This window comes from Lissotriton vulgaris, chromosome 5 (assembly GCF_964263255.1).
Source record: "Lissotriton vulgaris chromosome 5, aLisVul1.2, whole genome shotgun sequence".
NCBI lineage: Eukaryota > Metazoa > Chordata > Amphibia > Caudata > Salamandridae > Lissotriton > Lissotriton vulgaris.
This window is the reverse complement of record NC_141693.1, coordinates 1,720,599,557-1,720,624,005: the sequence shown is the minus strand read 5'-3', so window position 1 is coordinate 1,720,624,005 and position 24,449 is coordinate 1,720,599,557. Positions and strand designations below refer to the sequence as shown.

Below are 24,449 nucleotides of genomic sequence, written 5' to 3'. Positions count from 1 at the left end.
AGTTCACGCTACAAGCACCCGTGTTGATGATTAAGTGCCGGTGCTGAGCACCGGAAACCACTGGCTCAAATTAAGCACTGTGAAGGACATTGGGGTAAATAGAAGAGAAGGGACAGTGAAAGGCTGCAGGAATGAGGCAGAAGGAGGGGGGATGAAGTAAAGAAAAAGAATACAGAGGAATATAGGAAAGACGTGAAAAAAGAGAGGGAGGACAGGTTAACAGAATGCAAAGAATGAAGCAATAGTTGGGGAAGGAGATGAAGATGGAGGGGATGAAATGTGGTAGCAAGGAGGAAAAGAGGGGAATGCCAAAGTGAGGGGCAAAGGAAGGAGTGACTGTATAGAAATAAATGAATGAAGGAATGGGAGTAGCGAGTGAGGAATGGGTTGGAAGGAATGTAGAAATAAGAAAGTGTAATTAGAGAAAGAAGATAAAAAAGAAGTGTGAGAAAGAAAAAGAAAGAAAGAGAGATGAGACTTGTCATTGTAACACATACTAGTCTGTTGAATGGGCCATTGAGTTATTATAAACAACAGAACCCCACTAGTGTACAATTTCAATCATGGCACGTTGCGATTTGTGACACACTTTTTGGGAAAAATAGTTTTATATCAAATCTTTTGAAAATGTATTTAGTACGATGATTTGTGTGAAGGAAACGTGCAGGGTGAGCCGGTATCCAGGACAGTCCCATGTTTACCCCAACCATCCCAGCAAATGTCCGTAAATTAGAACTAATTGGGAGGTGACTGGACTCAGATAGAGGCACATTTTCAAGTGTTCTAGTACAGGGTACATGACTAGTTTGAAGTCCCTTAGTAGAAGGCAATTTTGTTAAAATACAATTAAAAGATGGTGATTAAGTTATTCATTGTGCAGCTTATTGTCGACGTCAGCAATTGCCATATAAACCTTCACCTAAAATCGACTTCCTAGTGTGAATGCAACTAACGAAAACAAGAACAGAAGTGAAATATAAACATCTTTTTGTGACATTTGTAATAAAGCTTGAAACATTGAGAGAACATTTTTGAAGCAGTTGTTGTTGAATGGTTGCACAGATTGATGCTTTGGTGCTGCTGAGTGATGTTGTGGTGGCGACGAGTGATGCTGTGGCGTTCAGTGATGCTGTGGTAGCGCATAGTGATGTTGTGGTGCCCCTGAGTGATGCTGTGGTGGTGCTGAGTGATGCTGTGGTGATGCGATAGATAGAGTGTAATTACGTGGCGTGTAACTATGTGGCACTGAGTGGTATTTGGAGTGTATGTTGCGTTGAGCGCAGTGTAAATATGTAGCATATACTTATGTGGCACTGAGTGATATTTGGAGTGTATGTTGCATTGAGTGCAGTGTAATTATGTAGCATATAATTATGTGGCACTGAGTAGTATTGTGTGGAGTGTGTGTTGCATTCAGAAGAGTGTAATTATGTGGCGTGTAATTATGTGGCACTGAGTTGTTTTTGGAGTGTATGTTGCATTGAGTGCAGTGTAATTATGTGGCGTGTAACTATGTGGTACTGAGTGGTATTTGGAGTGTATGTTGCATGGAGTGCAGTGTAATTATCTGACGTGTAATTATGTGGCACTGAGTGGTATTTTGAGTGTATGTTGCATGGAGTGCCAAAATAGCATTTTTTATTGGTGATTACAACAGTGCTAGCAGCAAGCCTAAATGCAAATTTCTAACCGCCCTAGAGAACCTAGTAAACCTCCACAATACTCTCAGCATTCATCACACCTCCCCTTGTTTTTTACTGCACCCAGAATGATGGTTCACCTCCCCTTGTTTTTTACTGCACCCAGAATGATGGTTCTTCTGTAGGATCATGTGCATGCCTATTTAAACTGCAGACTCCTACAAGGAGCAAGGACTATGCTGCTCGGGATTCTGGTCTAACTAGTGTTTATGCCAGTTCCACATACACAAAGACAAGAATACATTCCAAACAGAATAATCTGTAAGTGAGAGCAGGGACAAATGTAACACAAAAGGAGGAAAGAACAAACACAATGATATCAGAAACAGTTAGAGGCTCCACAAGTAGGGTTAGAAAAAACGTTAGTGAACAGCGTGTGACGTTGGCTCAATATAACAAATCTGTCTGAAACTTTCCAACAATCTAACATGTACACCTAAGTTTGTTCTTGGAAAATTGTGGGAACATTGGTGGAAGTGTTATTAAGCACCAAAAGTTACTTTTCCCATAGAAAATTCTAAGTTAGAATGCTAAAAATATTGCTGAAGATAATGTCAGCTGGAAATTGAAGGCATGGTCACAGAGCACATGCAGTCCCCAAATACCTTTGCCAGTGCAGATCCTCATTAAATGCTAAGTCTGTCACACATCTCTCGTGCTGTGCCAAAGCACACGACAAAAGCTAGCGGGCAATGCGTTGTCGACGATGGCGACAGGATTAGTATGTGACTGGGGTTCCTCGCCTTAATCGTCACCCCCAGCCTTCTGTCAATGCAGTGGCTAATAACACAATCGTCCAGTTTAAGAGCAACCTGTGTTTCCTGTTCCTCCCAGCCGACAGCGTTGCAAACAATGCCAAGTTCCTCTTTCCATTTCCGTTCGCAGAAGTGCCCTCGGGTGGAGAGAGAGGAGGCGGCAAGAATGGAAGTCACAGGAGGAAAGCAGGATACGAGGGGGCGGTGGTGGGGTGGCATACGCGGCAAGAGAAGCATAAATATTACTACCATCTTTCGCCTCGGGCACGTAGCTAAGAACACAGTGACGGAATATGGAAGCCCCCACTTTACATTGTATGAACGAAACACGAACAATAAAATACCAGTTAAGTAACAGGATGGTATTATTATTAGATGCGCGAGCTGAGCGCGCCGGCTCAGCTCGTGAAGCACAGCACATATTCAAGAATGTCATCTATGACAGTAGACCCCAACATTTGGAATGAGGTGTTTGTATGACGGGAAAGACGATAAATGTACCCGACTACATCATAAAAAAAAACCTCTCAAAGCGCTTAGGGGAGAGGAGCTGTTATCAAACACCGAAATTAATACTCCTCCGTTAGGAAGCGCTATATAAAAGCGACAATACAAAACAAGAGGCTTCCTTTCAAGTCAGTGGGAGAGAAGGATTAACAGGACTCATCAGAGGCAGATGAAGACAAACGCATTGAGAGTGGAGGGCGGAGAAGAAATGAGGGAGAAAGCGAAGGTTAAACAAGCAGTGTAACAAGAGGCTTCCTTTCAAGTCGGGTGGGGGGCAGGGGAGCGAGCGAGTGGGAGGAAACGAGGGGCGAGCGCTGGGAGGGGGGCTGGGCAAGCATGCCAGCATTCACGAGCAGATGGTCCTGTTTATGATCTGCGGAGCGCATGAAGTGGCTGCTGGCAAATGGACTCAAAGCGTCCGGTCGCTTTGATGTTCTTGGCTTGTCTTGCTTGGTGGGGGAGCGGATTTCTGTGCACGCGCATTTCTCATGAACTGCATGGAATCCGGGATTGTTCAAGAGAGTTTGGTCACATGTAATAGGTTCAGAGCAATAAATTGCTGGACCTAAAAATGGCGCAGGACCGTAGATCCGGATCTCACTTCAAAGGGGCAGAGTCGGGCAATGCGGGTCAGTGGCAAGAACCCAATTAAACCAATGGTACGGTTAAGCTGGTGACCACCAGCTTAACCGCACCATTGGTTTCAAACCTTGCAAGTGACCCGCATTGCCCGGCTCAGCCCCTTTGAAGCAAGAACCGGATCTACGGTCCTGCGCCACTTCTGCGCTCATTGAGGCACCGCTTGCTATCCAACGTGAAGATTGTTCCATGCTTAGCATATCGAGGCTCAATACTGACCAGCCCCGTCTCGTTGCTCCCTCCACCACAAATGCAGGCATTCCCCTGCCGTATTGCGGTAGCTGGCAGATATCCTGGACGGGATATCAACTTCTCCCTAACCTTGACGGTTTTCGACCGCATCAATCTGTGCTTCTAGGGTCAGCCGGCCGTCCTCACATCATCGATAACCTTTCCTCTAACTGGATCCTTATAAACTTCCCAGGCACTCGTTCCATCGCCTTGTCCTGATGAGATCCCACTATCTCTCAGGGATCGAAACGTCGTCGACATACATCTCTAACTCTACTATTATCTGTATCATATTGTTGAGTATGATATGCTAACTGATTTTGACTTTTTCATTTACATTTCCACGAACGTATAAGTCACTTTTTAAGTCACCTGCCTGCGGTAAGGTGATTTCCTTTTACCTCGTCACGGTTTGCTCACTCACCTTTTGTATAAATTGTGCCTTAATTCATTGCTAAATAAAAACAATTATTCTTATACACCAATTTCTAATGGACTCCAGAGCATTTTGAAATAGCCGCCAGGTAGCACCATATAAAACAACTAATGAAAGATGCTTTCATGTATGGGTTTATGGATCTGGACCTGTGGTCAGTGGCCACGTTAATGCTAATGCAGTCAATATTGCCGATTTCTGCACACCACACCTCGAAATGTCTCATGTGGCTTAAATTATAACGTGTTACTGCCCAACTTCTACTGCGAACTCGGTAGTAATTAATAACACTCGCGCTGCTGTAAACAGAAATAGCCTTCGACAGCAGTACAGTAACTTTAGATGCTCGGGTTCTTTGCAGTTGGAACCGCCACCACATTCATACTACCAGGGGGCGCTGAAGACCCACACAATTGTTGCTGATTGGCTATCTTTGCGCTGGCGGCACTGGGAAAAGCAGAACCAGGAACATTAATTAGCTCAAACCAAACTGAGCTTTAACATAACCAGGGACATGTAATGCCCAGGAATACAGCGGGAAAGAAACGCGACCTCAATAGTAATAAACATGTACATCATGGAGAGAGAGGGGCATGGAGATAAAGAAGAGAACGCGGAGACAGGTAGAGAGGGAGTAATGGACAAGCTGAGATGAGGAAACACTGTGAGGTAAGATGGAGGCAGGATGGCGGGGTATAATGTAGTCAGAAACGAAGCTATAGTTTGCAGAGGTAGAGATAAAGACATTGGCAGGATAGGGAATATGGACAAGGTACAAGAAAAAGGGTAAATAGGGTAGAGATAAAGACATTGGCAGGATAGGGAATATGGACAAGGTACAAGAAAAAGGGTAAATAGGGTCTGTTATGTTTGGGTGTCTTGTGCTGTGGGGGTGTGACTGTGAGGTCATAGTGGGACTCTTGGTGCTAGGAGGTGGAAAATTGGACTTAAATTCTTGTTCGGTGCTGCTGGGCCTGCTGCTCACTAGTTGTGTTTTACCAAGTTGAATAAAACTACTTACATCGAAGAAGGTCTTCTAGTAAGATTTATATGCATATACAGAGACATTGACTGCAAAAAGAGCGAAGTGGTTCATTATACACAGAGGAGAGCCTAGCAGATGGCGAAGACAGCAGGAAGAACCTGACCAGAGTGACCGATAATACCAGAGTTGGACATCTTTGGCAGTTAAGGAGATACTGAAGAGCTGACTCTGGCATAGAAGTTGGTGTTTTTAGCTTTCCTGCGCGTTGTCCTGTAGGAAATCTGTTCAAGGATAACACCAAACTACTGCACAGAGCTACTGTCTCCTGACGGCTAGGCGGAGGAGAGGTGTTTCATTACAGTCAACAGCTAGAGAGAGATGTAAATCTCTAAAATAAAATCAAGATTGGTCTCGTTGCCCTCAGTAGAATTGATATTAACTAATAATCAAACACATGTCTCAGTGTCAAGCTAGCTCCCTTCACCCCTATTTTTGCAGGGGTCAGGAATGGAACAGAAAGCTTACATCTCTCCTGTTTTAGAAGCTTCCTCGGATGGTTTGCAAGCATTCTGAGGTTTTCATACTGGGGGCCCAGAATGGTTACTGGGTTCGCAGTAAGGAACAGATGTACTGTCTCACCACAGACCAAGATTTATCTTTAAATCATCTCCCTATCATAGGATTGGCAGAGGCATGAAAACAACTCTTAATGAAATATTCTGCTGAGCCGACATTATTATATAATGTGGTGGCCCGTTGCTTACTTATGATATTTATGAAAATACACCTGGCTGATTAACAATATCATGAACTGGTTTAAGGATGGTATATTATCTCAATACAAGATTTAAAACAAAAGAGAGAGGTACCGCTTATATGCTATATTGGGTGACCCCTACATTTTTTTTTATATAGCGCAAACTTGACCCGAAGGTATCAGAGCGCTTTACATTAGCACCAGTTGTGTTACACAAGTACACATTCATTTTTGTAAGGCACTGGGAGATTAAGTGATTTGCCCAGAATCACAGGATGTTGAGCGTCATTGTTGAGACTCGAACCTGTTTCACCAGATTTGAGTTAGACTGCTCTAGCCATTAAGACGCCTCCTCTCCCCGATTGGTTCAATTGAAACACAGGAATTTATTTAAAGTATTCTGCATCACACAGAAGGCCTTCTGGAAGAGAGGCTAAGGAAAAAACAAAAGGTGGTCTCTTGTTACCTGCTATTCAGAAACCTCTGTTCTAGAAAAGCCTGTCAAACCAGGATCCGAAATTAAAGGACAAAAGCAAGGAAACTCATGGAAACTAGCTGCCTAAATTAACCAACCATACAATGATTCACCTAACAGCTTACATCCAATTAACATTTAGCCCTCGACTCATACTCCAGCCAATCAAACGTCGATTCAACTTTAAAGTTCCAACCAGTTCATACATATTCCCATTGCTCTTGATCTATCAGACCCCAGGCTCTGTACTGCCCTCAGTACAGAACGGTGTAAATGTTCAGAAAATGCTCCAATGAACTATTGATCAAGGTTTACTGATGTTAATGTCAACATCATTGTAAGTGGTAGAGAAATAGAGTAATCTGTTTCAGCACTGTAATCTTTATTTTCGTAGAATTGCATCACCTATGTAATCCCTATGTCTACAGTAAAGCATGTTCTGCATATTTTGTTTCAATAAAGTTTACATTGGTTCTAGAATCCTTGGAATGTACTGATGTGAAGTCTGTTTTTTGAAAGTCTGTGGGGTTACATTCTGTTTATTTGCCGGTCGCCTGCGTCCATGTAGGTGGCTTGTACCTCACACCTGAAGAGTTAGTTTAATACATCTTCACCTAGTCTAGATCCTCACTATAGAATGTTTCCTTTCGGCTGGACTTAGGTAGCCTCGATAAACAATTGATGAGCTGTATCTCTTCAAATCCTCAGAAATATCTTCCTGGGGAACCATTTACATAACCCAATAGATTCTTGGACAACCAGATCCTTCACAGTTAAACCTTCATAGTTTTGTTGTCCTGCCGAAATGGCCACAAGATGAAATGGTTACTTCCTCACCCACATTTTTCGACCAAGCCAGTATGTTTGTCTGTATATCGCAGGACTATATATTTGACGCTGTAAAAGATTAATAAATACATTTTCAAGAGAAAGCAGTTGTGAAAGGGGCATGTTGTGAGCCCGGCCGCGTTGCTACTTTTGGTGACACTGTAGTCTAGTCTCAGACCTGTGATATTTGCTTCCATTTTGTATTGACAGATGTGCACAGCTACTAGTGGAGTATGGTGCCAGGGTTAACATGAAGACCAGAGACAGTGCGATGACACCACTGCACTTTGCCGCCAAGCATGGCCTGGAAGAGCACCTGAAGCTTTACCTCTGTAACGGGGCTGACATCACGCTGAGGAACCGCGAGGGTGAGACCGCCCTCAACGCCGCCTGCGCTGGTGCCGATAACCCGGAGAAATCTGGCCGGTATTACCGTGTTGTGAAGAAGCTCTTGGAATGTGGGGTGGACGCCAAGGTGGCCGGGCGGAAGAATCACACACCCCTGCACAACGCCTGCAGCAACTGCCACCACCGTGTTGTGGAGCTGCTGCTTCAGCACGGGGCCGCGGTCAATGTTACCAACTGTGCTGGGTACACACCCCTGGACTGCATCCTGCAGGTGGTTGAAGATTACACGGACTGTCAGCCAGAGAGGGTTGTCCTAATGCTGCTCGATCATGGGGCGACACCGGCTAGTCCGAAGGTAAATCTGAGGCCTGCAGCAGACATGTGCCTCCTTAGCTGAACCACAACACTTCACCATCCAGACCAAAAGTAAAAAGTAGGGCACAAGCAAATACATCTAGGGTCTCCTCTGGTTAGTATCAATGTAAACTTGGAACCACTCTGGTCGAGTGCCTCCTTGGCACAAGCACAGGTGGTTGCATCTCCATATTTCATAGGAAGGTGCAGCAGGTGCAAGTCTCCCTCATAAAACAAAGGTCACACACGCACTAATCCCAAAAACTATAATATCATCCTCTCAATCTTAACCCCGTAGCCAAACACACTATTCCAAACCTGTATGTGGAGCTTGGAAGCCTCCTCTGCACAACCATCTAATCCAACCAGCAATTCCAAGGTAAACTGTGGACTTGAGATTACATCTTCCCTGGCACATATTAAGGCCCTGAGAACAAATCAAAGGGCTGCAGGGGCCCCAGCCACTAGCACGAGGGCACACTTCTGCCCAAAGCTGAAATATAGGACTACACTGAGAAGCCACTTCCTCACCATGACCAGGTGCCATGTACCCACCAGTCCCAAGGAAAAACTGTGGCCTACTAGAGATGAGATTGTTTTTAAGCACAGCTACAGGGCCACTATCAACTTTTGTCATATAAACAGGAAGCCAGTAAGTGCCAAACCCTCTTGTACAATGTTAGCATCACCAATTGAAGTTTTAACCTCAATTGTGGATTGAAGTAGCCACACGCCTCCCAGGTGCAAGCACGAGATTGCCCCATGCACTGCCAAGGTAAGCTTGAGGAGAGCAGTAGAATGAAGGGTACTAAGTGGAAGCACGAGACTGCACCTGCTAGTGCCTAGGTAAGCTTGAGGAAGGCAGTAGACACAAGCATGCCAAGTGCAACCTGACGTCACCTCCCAATGCCAAGGTAAACTAACGAAAACAACAGAAACGAGCGTCCCAATTTGCAACCACAGGAGTTCACCTGTCATTGCCATGGTAAGCTTGAGGAAATCAGTAGATACATGCATGTCTACAAAAGCAATAGATTTACTTGTCTGTTATCTATTGGTCGGACACCACTGCATCAGGAATCGCTACATCGGTAGTCGCTACACCAGGGGTGCCATTACATTCCAGGTAAGTTAAAAAAGTATTTTTAAACACACACACATCTATCAGTGTGTTTTTCCTTTCCTTTATTTCTGTTAATAAGTGTATTTATATATTTTTATTTTTCTAAATTATTACTTCGTTTTCCAAACCAGTTTGATTTTTATTTCCATAAATTAAAATTATGATTCCATTTTCTAATCACAACAAAAGCTCTCAGTTTTCTGTTTTTACTTATTATTACAGAAAAATGCAGACGGAAAACTATTTTTTTCTCTGTCCATATGTATTGTTAAATGTAGAAAATTGTAGAACATATGTCTTATTTTGAGTGATTTTTAGTGCCTTCAGTCATGACTGCTAGGCCAATAGCAGAGCAGACTGACACGCAGGTGGGTCTAAAAAAGATCCACATTTCCCTAATAAAATTTGAAATAGTTGCACGTGTACTAACATGCTAAGATGTGTATTGTATATGAACGATATTTAAACAACGTGAGAGTAAGGGTAACCAAGTCACTCCTCTACCCCTGGAATGAACTATACAACAACAAAAGAGTGACTAATGGTGCAAAAAAGTAAATAAAATAGTAGAATTTGCAACCAACTTCAAACTAAGACAATCTAACATAAGCCCCAGAAAGGTGTGATTAGGTGAAAAAACCTTCGTTTTTAAAAAGAACCCTCACTCACCAACCTAGTTGGTGACATGCTTCATCATTGGGTTCCCACTGGGTAGACCGAATGTCCCCCCAGTGTGCTACAACGCCTGAATTACAGCGGAGCTGGTTTTTTGTGTTGGACTTGTGAGGTGGTGCCCAAAATAAAGTGAGAAGTGGTTTAAAAGATGGCGAGCTGTTCCCTGTACTGAATTTAATAAAGGTACAGCCAGCAATCATTAAAAATTAGTGAACAGACACTTGGTGGTTTGTAAACTTGAACCACTGTATCCTAAAAAAGCGTAACGGTCAACATGTTTCTGCTGTTTAATGCCAATTTAGCTCAGCATTCGTCAGGACCAAAATAAATCCCTCGGTGGTATACGCACGCTAAGGCGTACCCTATCAGTGGAGATGTGTGTGAATGGGATAAAAACTCACGGTTTTACCCGTGTGGGCTCTCTCTGATTTCAAGGGCCCAGAACTATTCAATTCAGAAGACTTTACTTCATGGGATCACACGGCAGGGGAAACCTTCACGCCGTGCTTTGCTTTGAAAGAGGCGACTCCCCACTGGTAACCTATTCAGTACACTTCCGCGGCCCGATACATAATATTTGACTTTTTTTTAGGACTAAAACCCATGAAACATCCAATTGTAAGTGTACCTGTAAGGGTAAATAACTGCGGAAATATTCTGGTATCAAGTTTATTTTTTCAGAAAACACAAAATAATTATAGATAAAAGCAGATAAAAATAAATAAATACTTTTAAACCAGGAGCTCTAATCACCATACATTACTTTAATACATTTTAATGTCAACACTATTATGTTATTTGCTTTCTTTTTATGTTGTATGTATGTATATATATATATATATATATATATATATTCGGAACTCCTGGTCCAGCCTTCATTCAAAAGAAACCAGCATCGAGGCCCCAATGTTGTACAGTGCTAGGGTTTATTGGCACATAAGAAAAAACACCCTACGCGTTTCGAGGTCAGCCGACCTCTTGCTCACGGGTGGAGTTTCAATAGTCCAGGTTTAAAGAAAAATCATCAGTGTTGTCCCAGTGGGCAAATGTCCAATCTATTGGCATAGAGACGTATAATGGTATAGGCCCTGTACTGCGATGATCCAATTCACTGATGATTTTTCTTTAAACTTGGACTATATCCGGATCTTACGATTCAAGTATTTACTTTGCATAAGTGGTAGTCATGCTTGATTTACAAAATTACAAAATTGTAAACTTTATTGTTCCCAGAAAGTCTTTGCATGCAACAATGTAACGCTGAGGAGTATTTTGTTTATGTTCACTGATCATGTGTTTTTGCAGAACATGTAACTTTCACTTTAAAAAGAATGGCCGTGTATTGAAACTCCTTTGTTTTAACAAAGACTTTACATTGTATCGTATCCCACTGCAGAATTCAGTTATCCCCGGGGTAGAATGGGCCTGTTCTTATTTATATGAAAACTAAAAACTGTTGAAAGTGCATCTAATGTGGGGTAAAGATGAAGAATCCAATAAGAGTGACGTTAGTGATAATCATTGTAGCATCAACATAAGCAACGTTTATAATTTTATTAGCCTACGTCAACTAGACTAGCGATACTCAAAGTACGGCCTGGAGGCCGCATGCGGCCCTCCTAACCTTTACATGCTGCCCCCTTAACTTCTGTTTACATCATAACATCTTTCTTTTCCAGGATGACATATACAGACAGCTATCTGGTACAGCAATGGGCTCCTGCTTCGCCCCCAGCTACGCAAACTTGTTGGTTGGCTGGTGGGAGGAGCAGGTAGCCTGGGCCCCTGAAAATGCCACATGGAACAACAAGGTGGTGGCTTGGTGCAGGTACATTGACGACCTGTTCCTAGTATGGGATGGGTCTGTGGCAGAGGCCATTGAGTACATACGACTGTTAAACAACAATGATTGCAACCTAAGATTTACGGGGGAAGTGAGCCAAGAAAAGGTCAATTATCTAGACCTTTAAAAGAACGTTAGGGATGGTAAGGTCCGTACCCTACTATATCGTAAGCCCACGGCAGGGAATAGCATGTTACACGCGTCTAGCAGCCACCTCCGGAGACTCATAAACAGCATCCCGTATGGGGAATTTCTTAGGTTAAGACGAATTGTACTCTAGTGGAAGACTTTGAAAAAGCAGCCAGTGAAAGTTTGGATAGATTCTCTGACAGAGGATATAAACGGAATCTTCTCTATGATGCATTGAATAGAGTGAGGAAATTAGACCGATGTTCTCTCTTTGAGAAAAAGTCACGTCCAAATACTGATGGCAAATTCCGCATGATAACCCCCTACTCAGCCAACTCCTTCAGATTAAGATCAATCATGACAAAACACTGGCATATCTTAAAAACTGACCACATTGTTGGTCCTGATATACCGCTGCCCCCTTGATCACCTTTAAAAAGGCGAGATCTTTACGAGACTATGTGGTTCAAAGACACTTAAATTCCACACGAAAGATCAAGGGAACATTGAAAGATGCTAAGGGCTCCTTCCCTTGTGGAAAGTGTAAAGCCTGTGCATCGAGTAAACGAACGTTAACATTTGATGTGAGGGGATGTAAGGGTGGAAAAAGAATAAACAAATTCAGGTCCTGCCATACAGACCATGCAGTTTACTGTTTGATGTGTCCCTGCCATTTAAAATATATTGGCAGCACCATCAACCCAGTAAAACTGAGGGTGCTTGAATACATGCGGTCGATTGCAAATAAAGATTTCTCTTATCCTGTCGCCCGACATTTTGCAATAAAGCATAACAGCAATAGGGATCTCCTGAGATTTTTCTGTTTGGACTGTGTCCCTGAAAGGCCGCGTGGTGGCAATAAGTTACAGACACTCAGGAGACTAGAGTCTCGATATATAATCGATTTAGAGACCAAGGCACCGGGAGGTCTGAATATGGGTGAAGAAATGTCATCTCACTTGGGATAAATTTGGAACATCAGCTATTGAAACGTGAATTCTGAAATATGATGATATATGTGGGATAATCCTTTTGCAACAGTGATCTATTTTTGAACAATGAACTGCTGAAGGGATTATTTGAAGATTGATGTATTTGGTATGAAGTTTGAAATTGTTTTTAAGGGTATTAGTTATAATTCACATACAGTGTCAATAGCGTGTTGAGAATATTTAACATTATGGGTCCATCTGAACATATTTCATTAACCTGGTTTTTTGGCAGCCTAAAAGGCTGCAATTGACGATACACGGCAAGATAGTAACTACAATATGGATATTGTTGTATTTGGACGCTTGTAATGTGTGCGTGAAGCGATGTTTTGAGGACTTTTTGACATCGTTTTTCCAGGAATTATATGTCCCGTCGACCCACACACACGAGACACTGTGTATGTCACAATTTGATGATTAACTGTATTTTGCAGATACACGGCGTGATTATGGTTGGGTGAGTTACATGACTGAAGAATTGATACAGTTGTTTGAAATAACAACATGTACACTCAAAGATGGCGCGCAAACATGAATGTTTGAGGCAGTCCTATGTTTGTTTCTACCACCTACAATGAACGTACATAATGGCACCGCGTAGCACGTCCATTTGTAACACTGACGAAGGGAGTTTCTCCCGAAACGCGTTTGTTTTGGTAATAAACCTTTTTCTGACAACTGGAACCCCGAGAGTGCTGTATTTCTTCTAAACCCGGCTGGGTATTATTTGGAGAATTTGGAGCGAATATATATATATATATATATATATATATATATATATATCTATATCTATATATATATATATATATATCGACACTGGGTAGTTACAGTTGGTTCAGCGTCTTTTTTGTTTTGCTTATAACTTTAGCAGTGTTTGTCGAATCTTTACAAAACTTTACAAAAATATGCTCTTTTTGCCTAGTTTGAGTATGGAAAGTTTTGGGGTGTTAGATAGAGCACAGCAAGATGGCAGCACCCTAGTGCAGCTCTACCCGGCTGAGCCACAATCTATTATCTGCCCCAAAGCACTGCATCTGCACCCCTTTATTGGCTGGTCTTAGTTGTACGGCCTTCTGGCAGGTGTTGGGGGTGTCGAGGAGAAGTATTGGCCACCACAGCGCCGGAAAACAGGCCTTGTTGTACAGGCGAGCGATCGCAAAATGGCGCCGCTGCATGACTCTGTATCGGAACGCATCTCCTGGAGCCCCTGCTGGTGCAGCTGGAGTGCGGGTGTGCTGCTCTCTGGTTGCGCATCATTGTGGTATCCTGTCTCGCTTGGATGCCTCTGGAGCGTGACCGGCAGCGGAGGTGTGTATGTGTGCCCCGGTGCCGGCCATAAAGCCTGGGAGTGCAGAGCTGTGGGCGAAGAAGTGCGGCTGCCTCACCTGACTCCCTGCGGCCTGGGCAATACTAGCGGAAGTGTGCTGCTGATCGACCTGCTCCCAGTGCCGGCGGTGGTAAGTGGGGTGCGGCGCTGCCTGAGCCCTAGGCTGCGGCAACGGGTAGGGGCCCTGGACGGGTGTCACGCTCAGCGAGCTCTGACGCCTACTTGTGGGTGCACGCACTGGACTAGGAGGCGGTGCTGGGTATTGGGCAGGCCCGAATTGCTGCGTTGCCGGTGGAAGTGAGGAGGCGCGCTGTGTGCAACAGTTTCAGGCCCCTTCGGCATACGCTCTATTGGGGATTGGGCGCACTTGAGGCCTGCATTGACTGGCTGTTACTATACTGCTCTAGCACCTGCCTATATACAATCATCGAGGAGGAAATATCACGCTAGGCCTCCTGCATCTGTTTGAACTGATCGCCAGCGAGACTTACCCTCCAAGTTGTTCTATTGTGTGGCATGCTGCCTTGGAACCTACCCGCTCTGTGTGTCGCTCTTTAGTGCGTTAGCTGGATCATAAGGATCTGGCTCTGCTTAATGGGGGACCTTTATCTGTACCTGGTGTGAGCTGAAGCTTCTTGCGGGTCCTTGTCAGATTGGCCACTCAGGATTTAGTGTGCTGCGTTGCTCTCTGTTGGAACCCCTTACCCTTCCAACTCTCCGTCGGAGTTGCACTTGCAGTGTGCTCAATTGTCTGAGGTGTACTAGTGTAAACAGGAGAAGGAGGTGCCTTTAAGTGCAATGAGGAGAACTGATAAAACTCAACCGCACCTCATGTTTGAAGCCCGCAAACCTGGTAAATCATCACAAAAGGCAGCCTCAGACTCGGAGGCTGATACCCCAGGTGACACCCTCCCCGATCTCGAAACCACACTGTTGGCAATGCAGAGCAGCCTTCAATTCATTGAGGAAACGATGGCTGCTGTGAAAACCCATCTAGATCACATGTCGGCACAGCTGGAGAAGCAGAGTGCCTGTATGGGGGAAGTTGAACAACGAGTTTCCGCAACGGAAGATGGGTTAAGTGAACTTGCTGGAAAGGCGCTCAATATGGAGAAGGTGCTGTCCCTCATTCAGGCCAAGAATGAGGATTTGGAAGTGCAGTCCCGGCGCAATAACATCAGGCTTACGGGGCTGCCGGAGTCCACAAATGTGGGAAAAATTTAGACTTTCATGGAAAACCTCATCAAGGATATTATTGGAACTGAGCAACTCTCCAGCATGTTTATCATTGAGCGGGCCCACCGCTCTCTTGCAGCGATACCTGGCCCGGGCGCGCCTCCTCGCCCAATAATAGCAAGACTATTGAACTACAGAGACCGTGATACTATTTTGCAGATGGCCAGATACAAGGGGAACATTGAGCACCTGGGTAACACTTTGGCCTAATTCCCGGATTTTACTATGGCTGTACTATCTGCTAGAAAGAAATGAGGTGGAGTGAAATATTTTTGCAATCTGAAGGGGTTCCATATGCAATGTTATGTCCCACTCGTTTACGCATAGGTCCAGATGGGACTCTAAAATTTTCTCCAATCCCAAGGCTGCCTTTGAGCATGCTAAATAGTTGAAACGCAGGGGGCGTGAATCCAGCATGGCCCGAGAGGATGGGGACCAATAGAGGGATGTGTTGATTATTAGCTGTCTTGTATCTTCACTCTTTCACTCAGGGTTGTATTATGCACACAATTTTGCAAGTCATATACGTGTATATTTACAGGTGAAACAATCTGCACTTCCTGGAGATAGTGTGTGCAAGTTATAATGTGCGCTGTGGTGGTTGGGGTTGGAAACTTTGGCTCAGTTACTAGACCTGCACAGCCACCTCCTACTGGTTGGGTGGCTAGTAGCACGCTGCGCCCCCCTAATGGGTGTAACCCAAATGCAAATTTCCCTTATTTGGTTCTTTTAGGGATGGGTTTTATTAAACTGGGATGGCTTTGAATAGGAGTTCTTTTGGCTAGTTGGGGAAGCTGAAGTGGGTGGGTGGAGTGTGACTGGGAGGGGGAGCAAGCCGGCATTGCATTTATATTGTGAATCTGATGTACAGTCATGTTATGTTATTTTGAACATACATGGTGTGCTATGTAGTGTTGGTATCAGCTTGATGTTGTGTTGAAGGTATGAGTGGCAGGGTTAAGTTCCTCACCTGGACTGTGTGTGGACTCAACACCCCTAAAAATATGATCTATTCTGGCGTACTTGGATACCATGGAGATGCTAGTAGCTCTACTTCAAGTGACGCATCTCACTAACAAATCGGCACAAAGAGTGGGTGCACGCTTGGCAGGTATGAGAGTTGCGTCCTATTATTCCACTTACTCTAGGGGTGTGATGACCCTTGTTAAAAAGGGGTCCCCTTTACTATGGTTCGGTCTGACACGGAGGAGCAACGGCGAGTTGCAATAGTACATGGTCAACTGGGTGGCATGAGTGTGTTGTTTGTCAATGTGTATGGGCCAAACACTGACGATCTGTCATTTTTTGCAGATGTATGGCACCGTAATTCTGGGTTCCCTTCGGCTGGGATAATCTGGGGAGGCGACTTCAATGTTTGTTTAGACTTCTCCTTAGATAGGATTAGTAGTGGAACAGTGAGGCTAAAGCAGGCAGTGGAGGCGCTATAGGGGATATTGGATGCTGGCAACCTTCATGATGCGTGGCGCCTTCAACACCCTGAGGGTCGAGAGAGTACATTTGTATCCTCGGTGCATGGGTCATGGTCCCGCATAGATTTTTCGCTTGTAATGTAATGTAATGTAAATGTAATGTAAATTGATACTTGTATAGCGCACTACTCACCCGCAAGGGTCTCAAGGCGCTTGTACGAATACCGCTGTGGAACCCATCCTGGCTTTCCCTGTGAGGCGTCCACTCCTGGGCACCCCCAAGGTGGAGGCCAGGCATCCTTAGCGTTGTGGGGGCCGTTGTGGAGATTAAGCAAGCTATTGTCTAGAGTTGCAGAGTGGGACTCCATGATTGGAATAGGCACCAAGGCGAGAATTATCAGGTCCGTGGACTTTTGAGCCCAAGACCCGCCGAGGCGGGGAATTGAACCCTGGTCCCGGGCTAGACCTCTGCATCAGGGTCTGCCGCTCTAATCATTGAGCCACTCTTCTCCACTTGCCTCCGAGGTCGTGTGCACTTGGGCTGTGAAGGTCAGGCATATGGCTCGAACACTCTCTGATCATTCGCTGGTGGTTCTTGAGTTACAGGTACCCACATTTGAGAGGCCACCCTTTGCATGGTGACTGCAGCAGACTGCGTTAACTGACCCGGTTTTTAAACAAACTATTGGCGAATGTGAGAAAGAGCCCTCTTTCTTGCATGGTATGCCCCCACTTTTTGCTGAATTGCTGATGTGCTTTGACTGAGTGTGCCCTGGGCTCCTGCCAATCAGGTACTCAGGGCATGTGTACCTTCCCTAAAACTGCATTGAAGCCCAAAACCAATTGGCATCTCTGGCCACAGGTCGGTCCCTGGAAAATGGTACCAGAGGTACCCAGGGCACTGTGACCCGAGAAGGCCCCTAAGGGCTACAGCACTTATTGTGCCACCCTTAGAGGCCCTGTACCCTCACACTCACACACTGCCTTTGCAGGCTGCGTGTCTTGGTGCAGAACAAAGTGAAGAGTCGACATGGCACACATTCCTATGTGCCATGCCCACAAAATATTGCCCTGGCATACATCAGTCACCCCTCTAGCTGGGTGCCCTATGCCAGTGGTGAGGGCCCAGGTGCATGAGCCCTGTACCCCTACAGTACCCAGGTCCATTCCTGGTCCCTGTAAGTGCAGTGCTGCCATTAAGAGTATATAGTGTTGGGAGGTTGTCATTATAAACTCCACAGCACCAAAATGGCTGCACTGCAGACTGAGGAGTTTGGTATGAAACTTCTCAGCAAATTAAACCCACACCGATGCCAGTGTGGGATTTAATGTAAAATGCACAACAGAGGGCATCTTAGAGATGCCACCTGAAACTCGACCTACTCCCAGTGACCCGACTGAGTGGCTGCCTAGGTTGCCACATCAGACATGTTTCTGGACCCCTGGGTCGAGAGCTTGCTGCCCTCAGGGGCCTGAAACAATGCACATCCTGGGACGAGGTGCCAAGTCTCCTCCCCAGGATGGACAGGGTTCACGAAGGAGAAGCTTCAAAGGCATGCCACCTTTGTGAGCCTCTCCAGACCATTTGCTGCTTTCAGCCACTGGTCCCCACTGGTTCTACCTCCCACTTTGGGCAAGATACCCAGCGGGAAAAACAAAGTGAGGAAGTGAGGTGTGCCCACCTCTGCCAACTCCACCCCTAAGATGGGGGAGGCAAGGTGAAGCACAAGCTCGAGTCCCTGCCATCTTGAGGATGGGGGGACCCAGCCAACCAGGGACAGGCTCCTGGCCCCCTCCCACTGGAGAGTGGCAGAATAGGGGGTTTACTGACCCCAGGGAAGGGACCCATTGGTCCCTGCCCTTTACCTACCTGTAAAGCCCCAAAAAGTTTGTATGAAGGGGCACCCTGAACCTTCCTTCCTCAGATCCAGCAACCACAAGAAAAGAAGCGAGGAAGAAGGATGAGAAACCGGGCAGAGCTAACAAGAGGATGACGCCCACTGACTTGGCTCCAGCCCTACAGGCCTGTCTCCCCTCGAATGTGCTCCTGCAAAAACGCGGCGTGTCCAGCGGCCAGCAACCTCAAAAACCCAGAGGACATGCCTTCATCCACTTTCCAAGCTGTTTCTCCTGTGAACACGGGACATGTTTGAATTGCAGCTTCTGGTGCCAGCCAGAAACTGCAAATCCAGGCCACTCTGCACCCGCCGAGACCGGCCTGAGTTTGAGTGGAAAAACACCACGATGAGGTCCGCCACGCGATCCTGACCGGAGATCCGGTGACCCCTTACCTGCCTCAAGCCTCCAGACGACACCAGCAGCCTCAATCCAAAGGGCCCCCCTCCCGCGACCAGAGCGGGTAAGAAAATCCTACGTCCCAAGGCACCCCTGCACCCGACGCCCCACGGCCTTGTGTGCCCAATCCAGCGGTGCCTAACCAATCCGCTACATGCTTACTTACCCCTCGAAGTGGTGGTTGCTCCTGGAAGATCCTCGTCCCTGAGCCTGCAGTGTGTCTTTGTCCCGGAGAATCTCCATTGAAATCAATAGTGCACCCGACCTAAAAACAGCACCCTGCACCCGGCCGCCCTAGTGCCGCTGAGGGTGCCCTTTTTGTGCTAACTTGGTCCGCAACTTGCCCTGAGCTTAACCCTAGGAGCTTTGCTCCCATAACCCCGTGGCCTGCTTGCCAGCAGCCACCAACCCGAGTCCCCCTATCCTCCATAGGATAACATTGGGCCTCAACACTCTGTACCCGGCTGCCCGAGTGCCGCTGAGGGTGCAACAACGGTGCATTACTGACCCTGTGAGACCCATGGGTCTAACCCCAGGACCCTAACTCCAAAGACCGATTACCTACCTGGAACCGATAACCTCTTTTTCCTCATAGAATAACATTGACACTTTTTCTCCCAAAAAGTGTCGAATTTTGAAAACTAAAAATATTCCTTAAAAATCAGTTGTCAGGAAATGTCCCAATGCTGAATCTAGGTATCCAGCACTGAGTAAGAAAAAGTATTGTTAACATAACTTACCTGCAAAGTGAATTTTCTCCCATAGGATAACATTGGTGAATCTATGTGAAAAAGTTTCTGTCAACTTTTGAAATGCAATAATATTCTTTAAAAATCGTACCTCTAACTAAAACGCATTTACTGACCTGTTTTCAGGAAATGTCCCAGTGCTGAATCTAGGATCCACAACTGTGTTAGCAAAGTAATCAGAAAAGTAATTAACTACATTTTACTTAAAAATCCCATTCATTCGAATGTACTATACCTGCAATGTGTTGCAAACTGCTTACTTAAACTGTAACCTAAACCAGTGCAAGTTATACTGCAATTTACTACTGCAAAGTATTTTTATGCTTACCTGTGCCAGGCTTGCTTGGTTCTAGAAAAAAAAAAAACAGTATATTAGAACTAGAGTTCAGTTCTTGAGTGTGTGAGTTCATTTTCTGACTAAGTGTGTACATCAAATGCTTAACATTGTTCTCCGATACTGCCTTACTGCTCGACCAAGCTACCACTTTAGAGAGTAAGGTTCTATCTAACTTTAAGGTTCTATCTAACTTTAAGGTTCTATCTAACTTTAACCTCTGCCAAACCCCTGGAGACCCTGGGACTCTATACACACTGTACCTCACTTTGGTGCAGTATATATAGAGCCAGTTTCTCACAGCGAGGCAATTCGTAACTTTTTTCGCGAAAATGAGGGATCAGTGGAAAGTGTCCGAGTGCTGTGGGAGGCGGTCAAGGTGACTATCAGGGGAGCTTGCATATGCGTGTAGTTGGGAGTGTTGCGGGACCTCTGACGCAGAATACACAAATTGGCGTCTGACATCTCCACACGCGAGCGCGACTACAAGACTACGAGAAAACTCCCTCTCTAAAGACGTTAGCTGCAATAAGAGATTTTGTCACTGAACACAATGAAACAGCTGACCAGGAGTTATTACAGTGATCTAGATGCAGTACTGCCCGCTATTATGGGGAAGGGGGCCGTCCGAGTCGTTCTTTGGCGCAGAAGCTAGCAGCGCCGCGTAGTCACTAGTGTATTACGGAACTGCTGGATGACGATGGGCGAGAAAGCAAAAGATATACAATTGATGGACGGAATGCAGAACAAATCGTTTCGTTTCATAAACTTTTATTCGGTTACCACTCATTATTGCAACCATAAAAAGTACAAAAGAGATAAAAATATAACTTTTTACACACAAATCAATCATAAAAGTAAAAACATTTAAAAAGAAAAACAGCAACTTCTAAAATAATAAGTAATTATAATTACTCAAAATTACGGCGATATTTGATACAGGATTTTAAAAAGTTAGCTACGCACTTCACTATGTGACTGGTCTCAAGGGATTGCAGAGCCATAAATGCCGGGCGACAGAATCTTATACCCATTGCTCGCAATAGTGGCAAAATCCAATTTTTTCATGGAAAAGTATAATATTTGCAGAAGAAGATAATATGTAATGTTGACTGAGGGGAAAGACCATTACAGGGACTTGGCATAATAGTGATGGACCAATCCTGGGGGTTAGGAAAAGTCACAAGGCGGAACAAAGAATTAAACCGGAACCTTGTCAAAAGGTATTTTTCATAGTTACTCAGGTGGAATGTCAAGTAAGATTGAATACCCAGATAATTCTGGACAGCTATAATTTGGGTATTTGTAGGTTTGACCAACTCCATCAAACATCGGAGGTCTCTTAGGTGGCACAGGCACAACTTTTTTAGATCTTTCCTTGAGATATCGCCCATGCTGAGCGGATCCTGAAAGAAACTACAGCGGCCCAAATCACGGCAGAAGTTCCTTACATATACAAGCCAAGGTATTTTTTCCCAATTAGCTGGGTCCATGCAATCCAAGATTAATAGACGCGTCAGGTGACACTCCTCATTAGTCCAAATGCGGTGCCACAGAAGTATAGGTTGGCAACGAATGGTGTCCGTGATATAGTTCATACCCAGTTCGGCAAGCGAGGCATAGGTTGGCGCACTTTGTGGTACCGCCAGCAGGTACTTAGCAAACCCATTCTCAATGGTTTGGAGTGGTTTTATTGGGCCATAACCCCAGACCCCAGCACCGTAGGTAGCAACACTGTGACATTTTGAGTAGTAGATTGCAAGTAATTCAGGAGGAGCTGGTTTCCCCAGTTTCCTAGAAAAAGAGACCAGGGCTGCCGTTGCTCTCTGAAAAAGTAGTTTTTTGCTAGCCACAGCCTGCCGCCAGCTCAATGAGTCGTCCACCAGGATTCCCAAATAGGGGTAGATGGCTGTTCTTTCAAGCCTGGTTTTGTCAACGTTGATTGTTTTAGGATTCTTGATTTTAGGGCCAAGGTGCATAACAAAAGTCTTTTTTATGTTAACCTTGAGGCCTAGGGATCCCATGTAGGAACAATATTTGTTGAGTTGTGCTTGTAGTTGCCTCAGCGTTCTAGCAAAGATTACAGAGTCGTCCGCATAAAGCAGCGTTGGAATTGGACGATGTTTAATTTGGGGAAGGTCCTGGCTCCCTTCTAGCACAGTCAAGTCCGTTGGTGTATAAATTGAACAAGAAGGGAGCCAGTACACAACCCTGCCTAACCCCTTTTGTGATTGAAAAAGAGGGGGAAAGTTCTCCATTTATCCCGAACCTGACTTGCGCCGTTGCATCTGAGTAGAGTTCACGCAAAAATACAATGAGAGCAGGATCAACCCCTATTTCCCCAAGCATGGCCCATAGTTTGGAGTCCAGGACACAGTCAAAAGCTGCGCTAAGGTCGACATACACAAGGAACAGATGACCCTTTTTTGCTCCCACGTACTTCCCGATCAGGAGGGCGAGGTTCAAGGCCTGCTCCACGGTCCCAAGACCGGCCTGGAAACCATACTGAAGGTCGGTCATAATGTTGTTACTTGATGCCCACTCCTGGAGCCGTTGCAGTAGCAGCCGACCCGCAACCTTCCCCAGGAAGTCCAGGAGCGAGATGGGCCTATAGCAGGCCGGATCGTTTCGGTCGCCCTTCTTGAAAATAGGGAGGAGTATAGAAGTGGACCATGAGTCAATCAGGCCTGTAGTTGTTGCTGCAGCCAGGACCTGAGTGAGAAGTGGGGACCAAAGTTCGATGTTGTGAGTGAAAATATCCACCGGGACCCCATCTGGACCAGGCGCCTTGCCGGTTTTCGATGCTTGCAGGGCTTTGACTACCTCTCCGTGCTCAAATCGGATGTTAATTGGGAAGCTCTTTGTATCAGACGCACTACCTAGGGTAAGTCCCTGCTCTGCGGGCTCTATACGACATCCGCCAAAGATTTTTGAGTAGTGGGCAACCCACTCTTCAGCGGACACTGCGACATCAAGATGTTGAACAGTCAATGTATCTGTCAGGAAGGGGAATTTAACAACTCGCCAGAAAAGGCTGCTATCTTTGCTTCGGCAGCTGTCGTGTAGTTGTAATCACAGGTTCGTCTTTATTTCTTTCCTGCGTTCTGTCCTCACAGCGTTATAGAGCTTCCTAAGTTTAGTAATCTCGGGGATGTTCCTCACTGTGTTCCGGAGGGCCTCCTTAAGGTTGGAGAGGGCCTTAAGACACCGGGAGTTGAACCAACCCTCAGCTGGTGTTTTTCTGCGTGTATGGGTGCGAGATAATTCCTCCTTTATTATACCCAGGATCTTACCAAAACTGTCCAAGACTGTTTGGGGTGGGGAATCAGGGCTTAAGCAGTCATATACCCATGGACTGGCTTTTTTAAGAACTATCCCAGTAACTACTTCTGGATCTATTTTTTCCCACTTTACAGAGAAGCCGTTCACTTTATTCATGGATAACGTTTTTTGTGATAACAAGCTTGTAGCGTTGGTATGTAGTGAGACAGTTTTTGGTCGGACTAAAACACTATTAGGAAAGTGGTCGCTACTAATTTCAGATCCTGTGTGGAATTTTGCCAGTTGTCCCTTCATAGTCTGAGAACACAGAATAAAGTCAATGGTGCTTGACAACCCCCTACCATGGAATGTCGGAGAAAAATCAACTTGCGGGTCTACCAGTTCATTGGCAAAATCCATCTCCAGTGAGAAGAAACTCTCATTCAGGCAATTCCCATTTGTGGTGTGTGCGAAATGGGCCAGAGTGCTACCATTCTCATCTGACAGTCCACAGTTACCATTTCTATAGTTGGTGCATAGTGGGATATTAAAATCGCCACCCCAAATAACATATACGGGGACAGACGATGGCTTATTCTGTTGCAGTACTAAAAAAGTGGTAATTTCATTTAACATCTTCACACACTCAGGTGGTTGGAGATTGTTATATAAATTTATCAAAAGGTAAGTAAAACTCTTGTTCAGGCGTATTTGCAAAATTTGGTAGCACTCTTCTTCTTTTAATCTAGTTGTTGTTATAGAGGAGTGGTTGTTTACTGCGTATACTGCTAGACCACCCTTAGGTCTACCAAACAAACCCTGACTTGCTGGTGTGTGAAAAGTTTTGAAACCCAGTAGGTGAACGGGGACAGTTGACCATGTCTCCTGGAGACAACTATGTGATGCTCGTTTACCGTGCCTACCCATGGTTGTAATTTGGTCTTAGAGCGTAGGCCAGCAACGTTCCAAAATAGAACGGATAAGGTTGTTTGTTTATTTAAAGAAGAATTACGTTTATGGCCATAGAGGTTATCTGTGCA

The 24,449-nt window shown here is 45.2% G+C and overlaps 1 protein-coding gene across 1 annotated transcript in view; it reads left to right on the top strand.

Moving 5' to 3' along the window:
- The window catches only part of ASB16 (ankyrin repeat and SOCS box containing 16), a 98,103-nt gene that overhangs the window by 58,560 nt on the left and 15,094 nt on the right, over positions 1–24,449 (top strand). Inside the window, exon 3 of the mRNA XM_086923924.1 lies at positions 7,524–8,016. Coding sequence (XP_086780050.1) covers positions 7,524–8,016 — 493 coding nt within the window. The remainder of the gene's footprint in view (positions 1–7,523; positions 8,017–24,449) is intronic.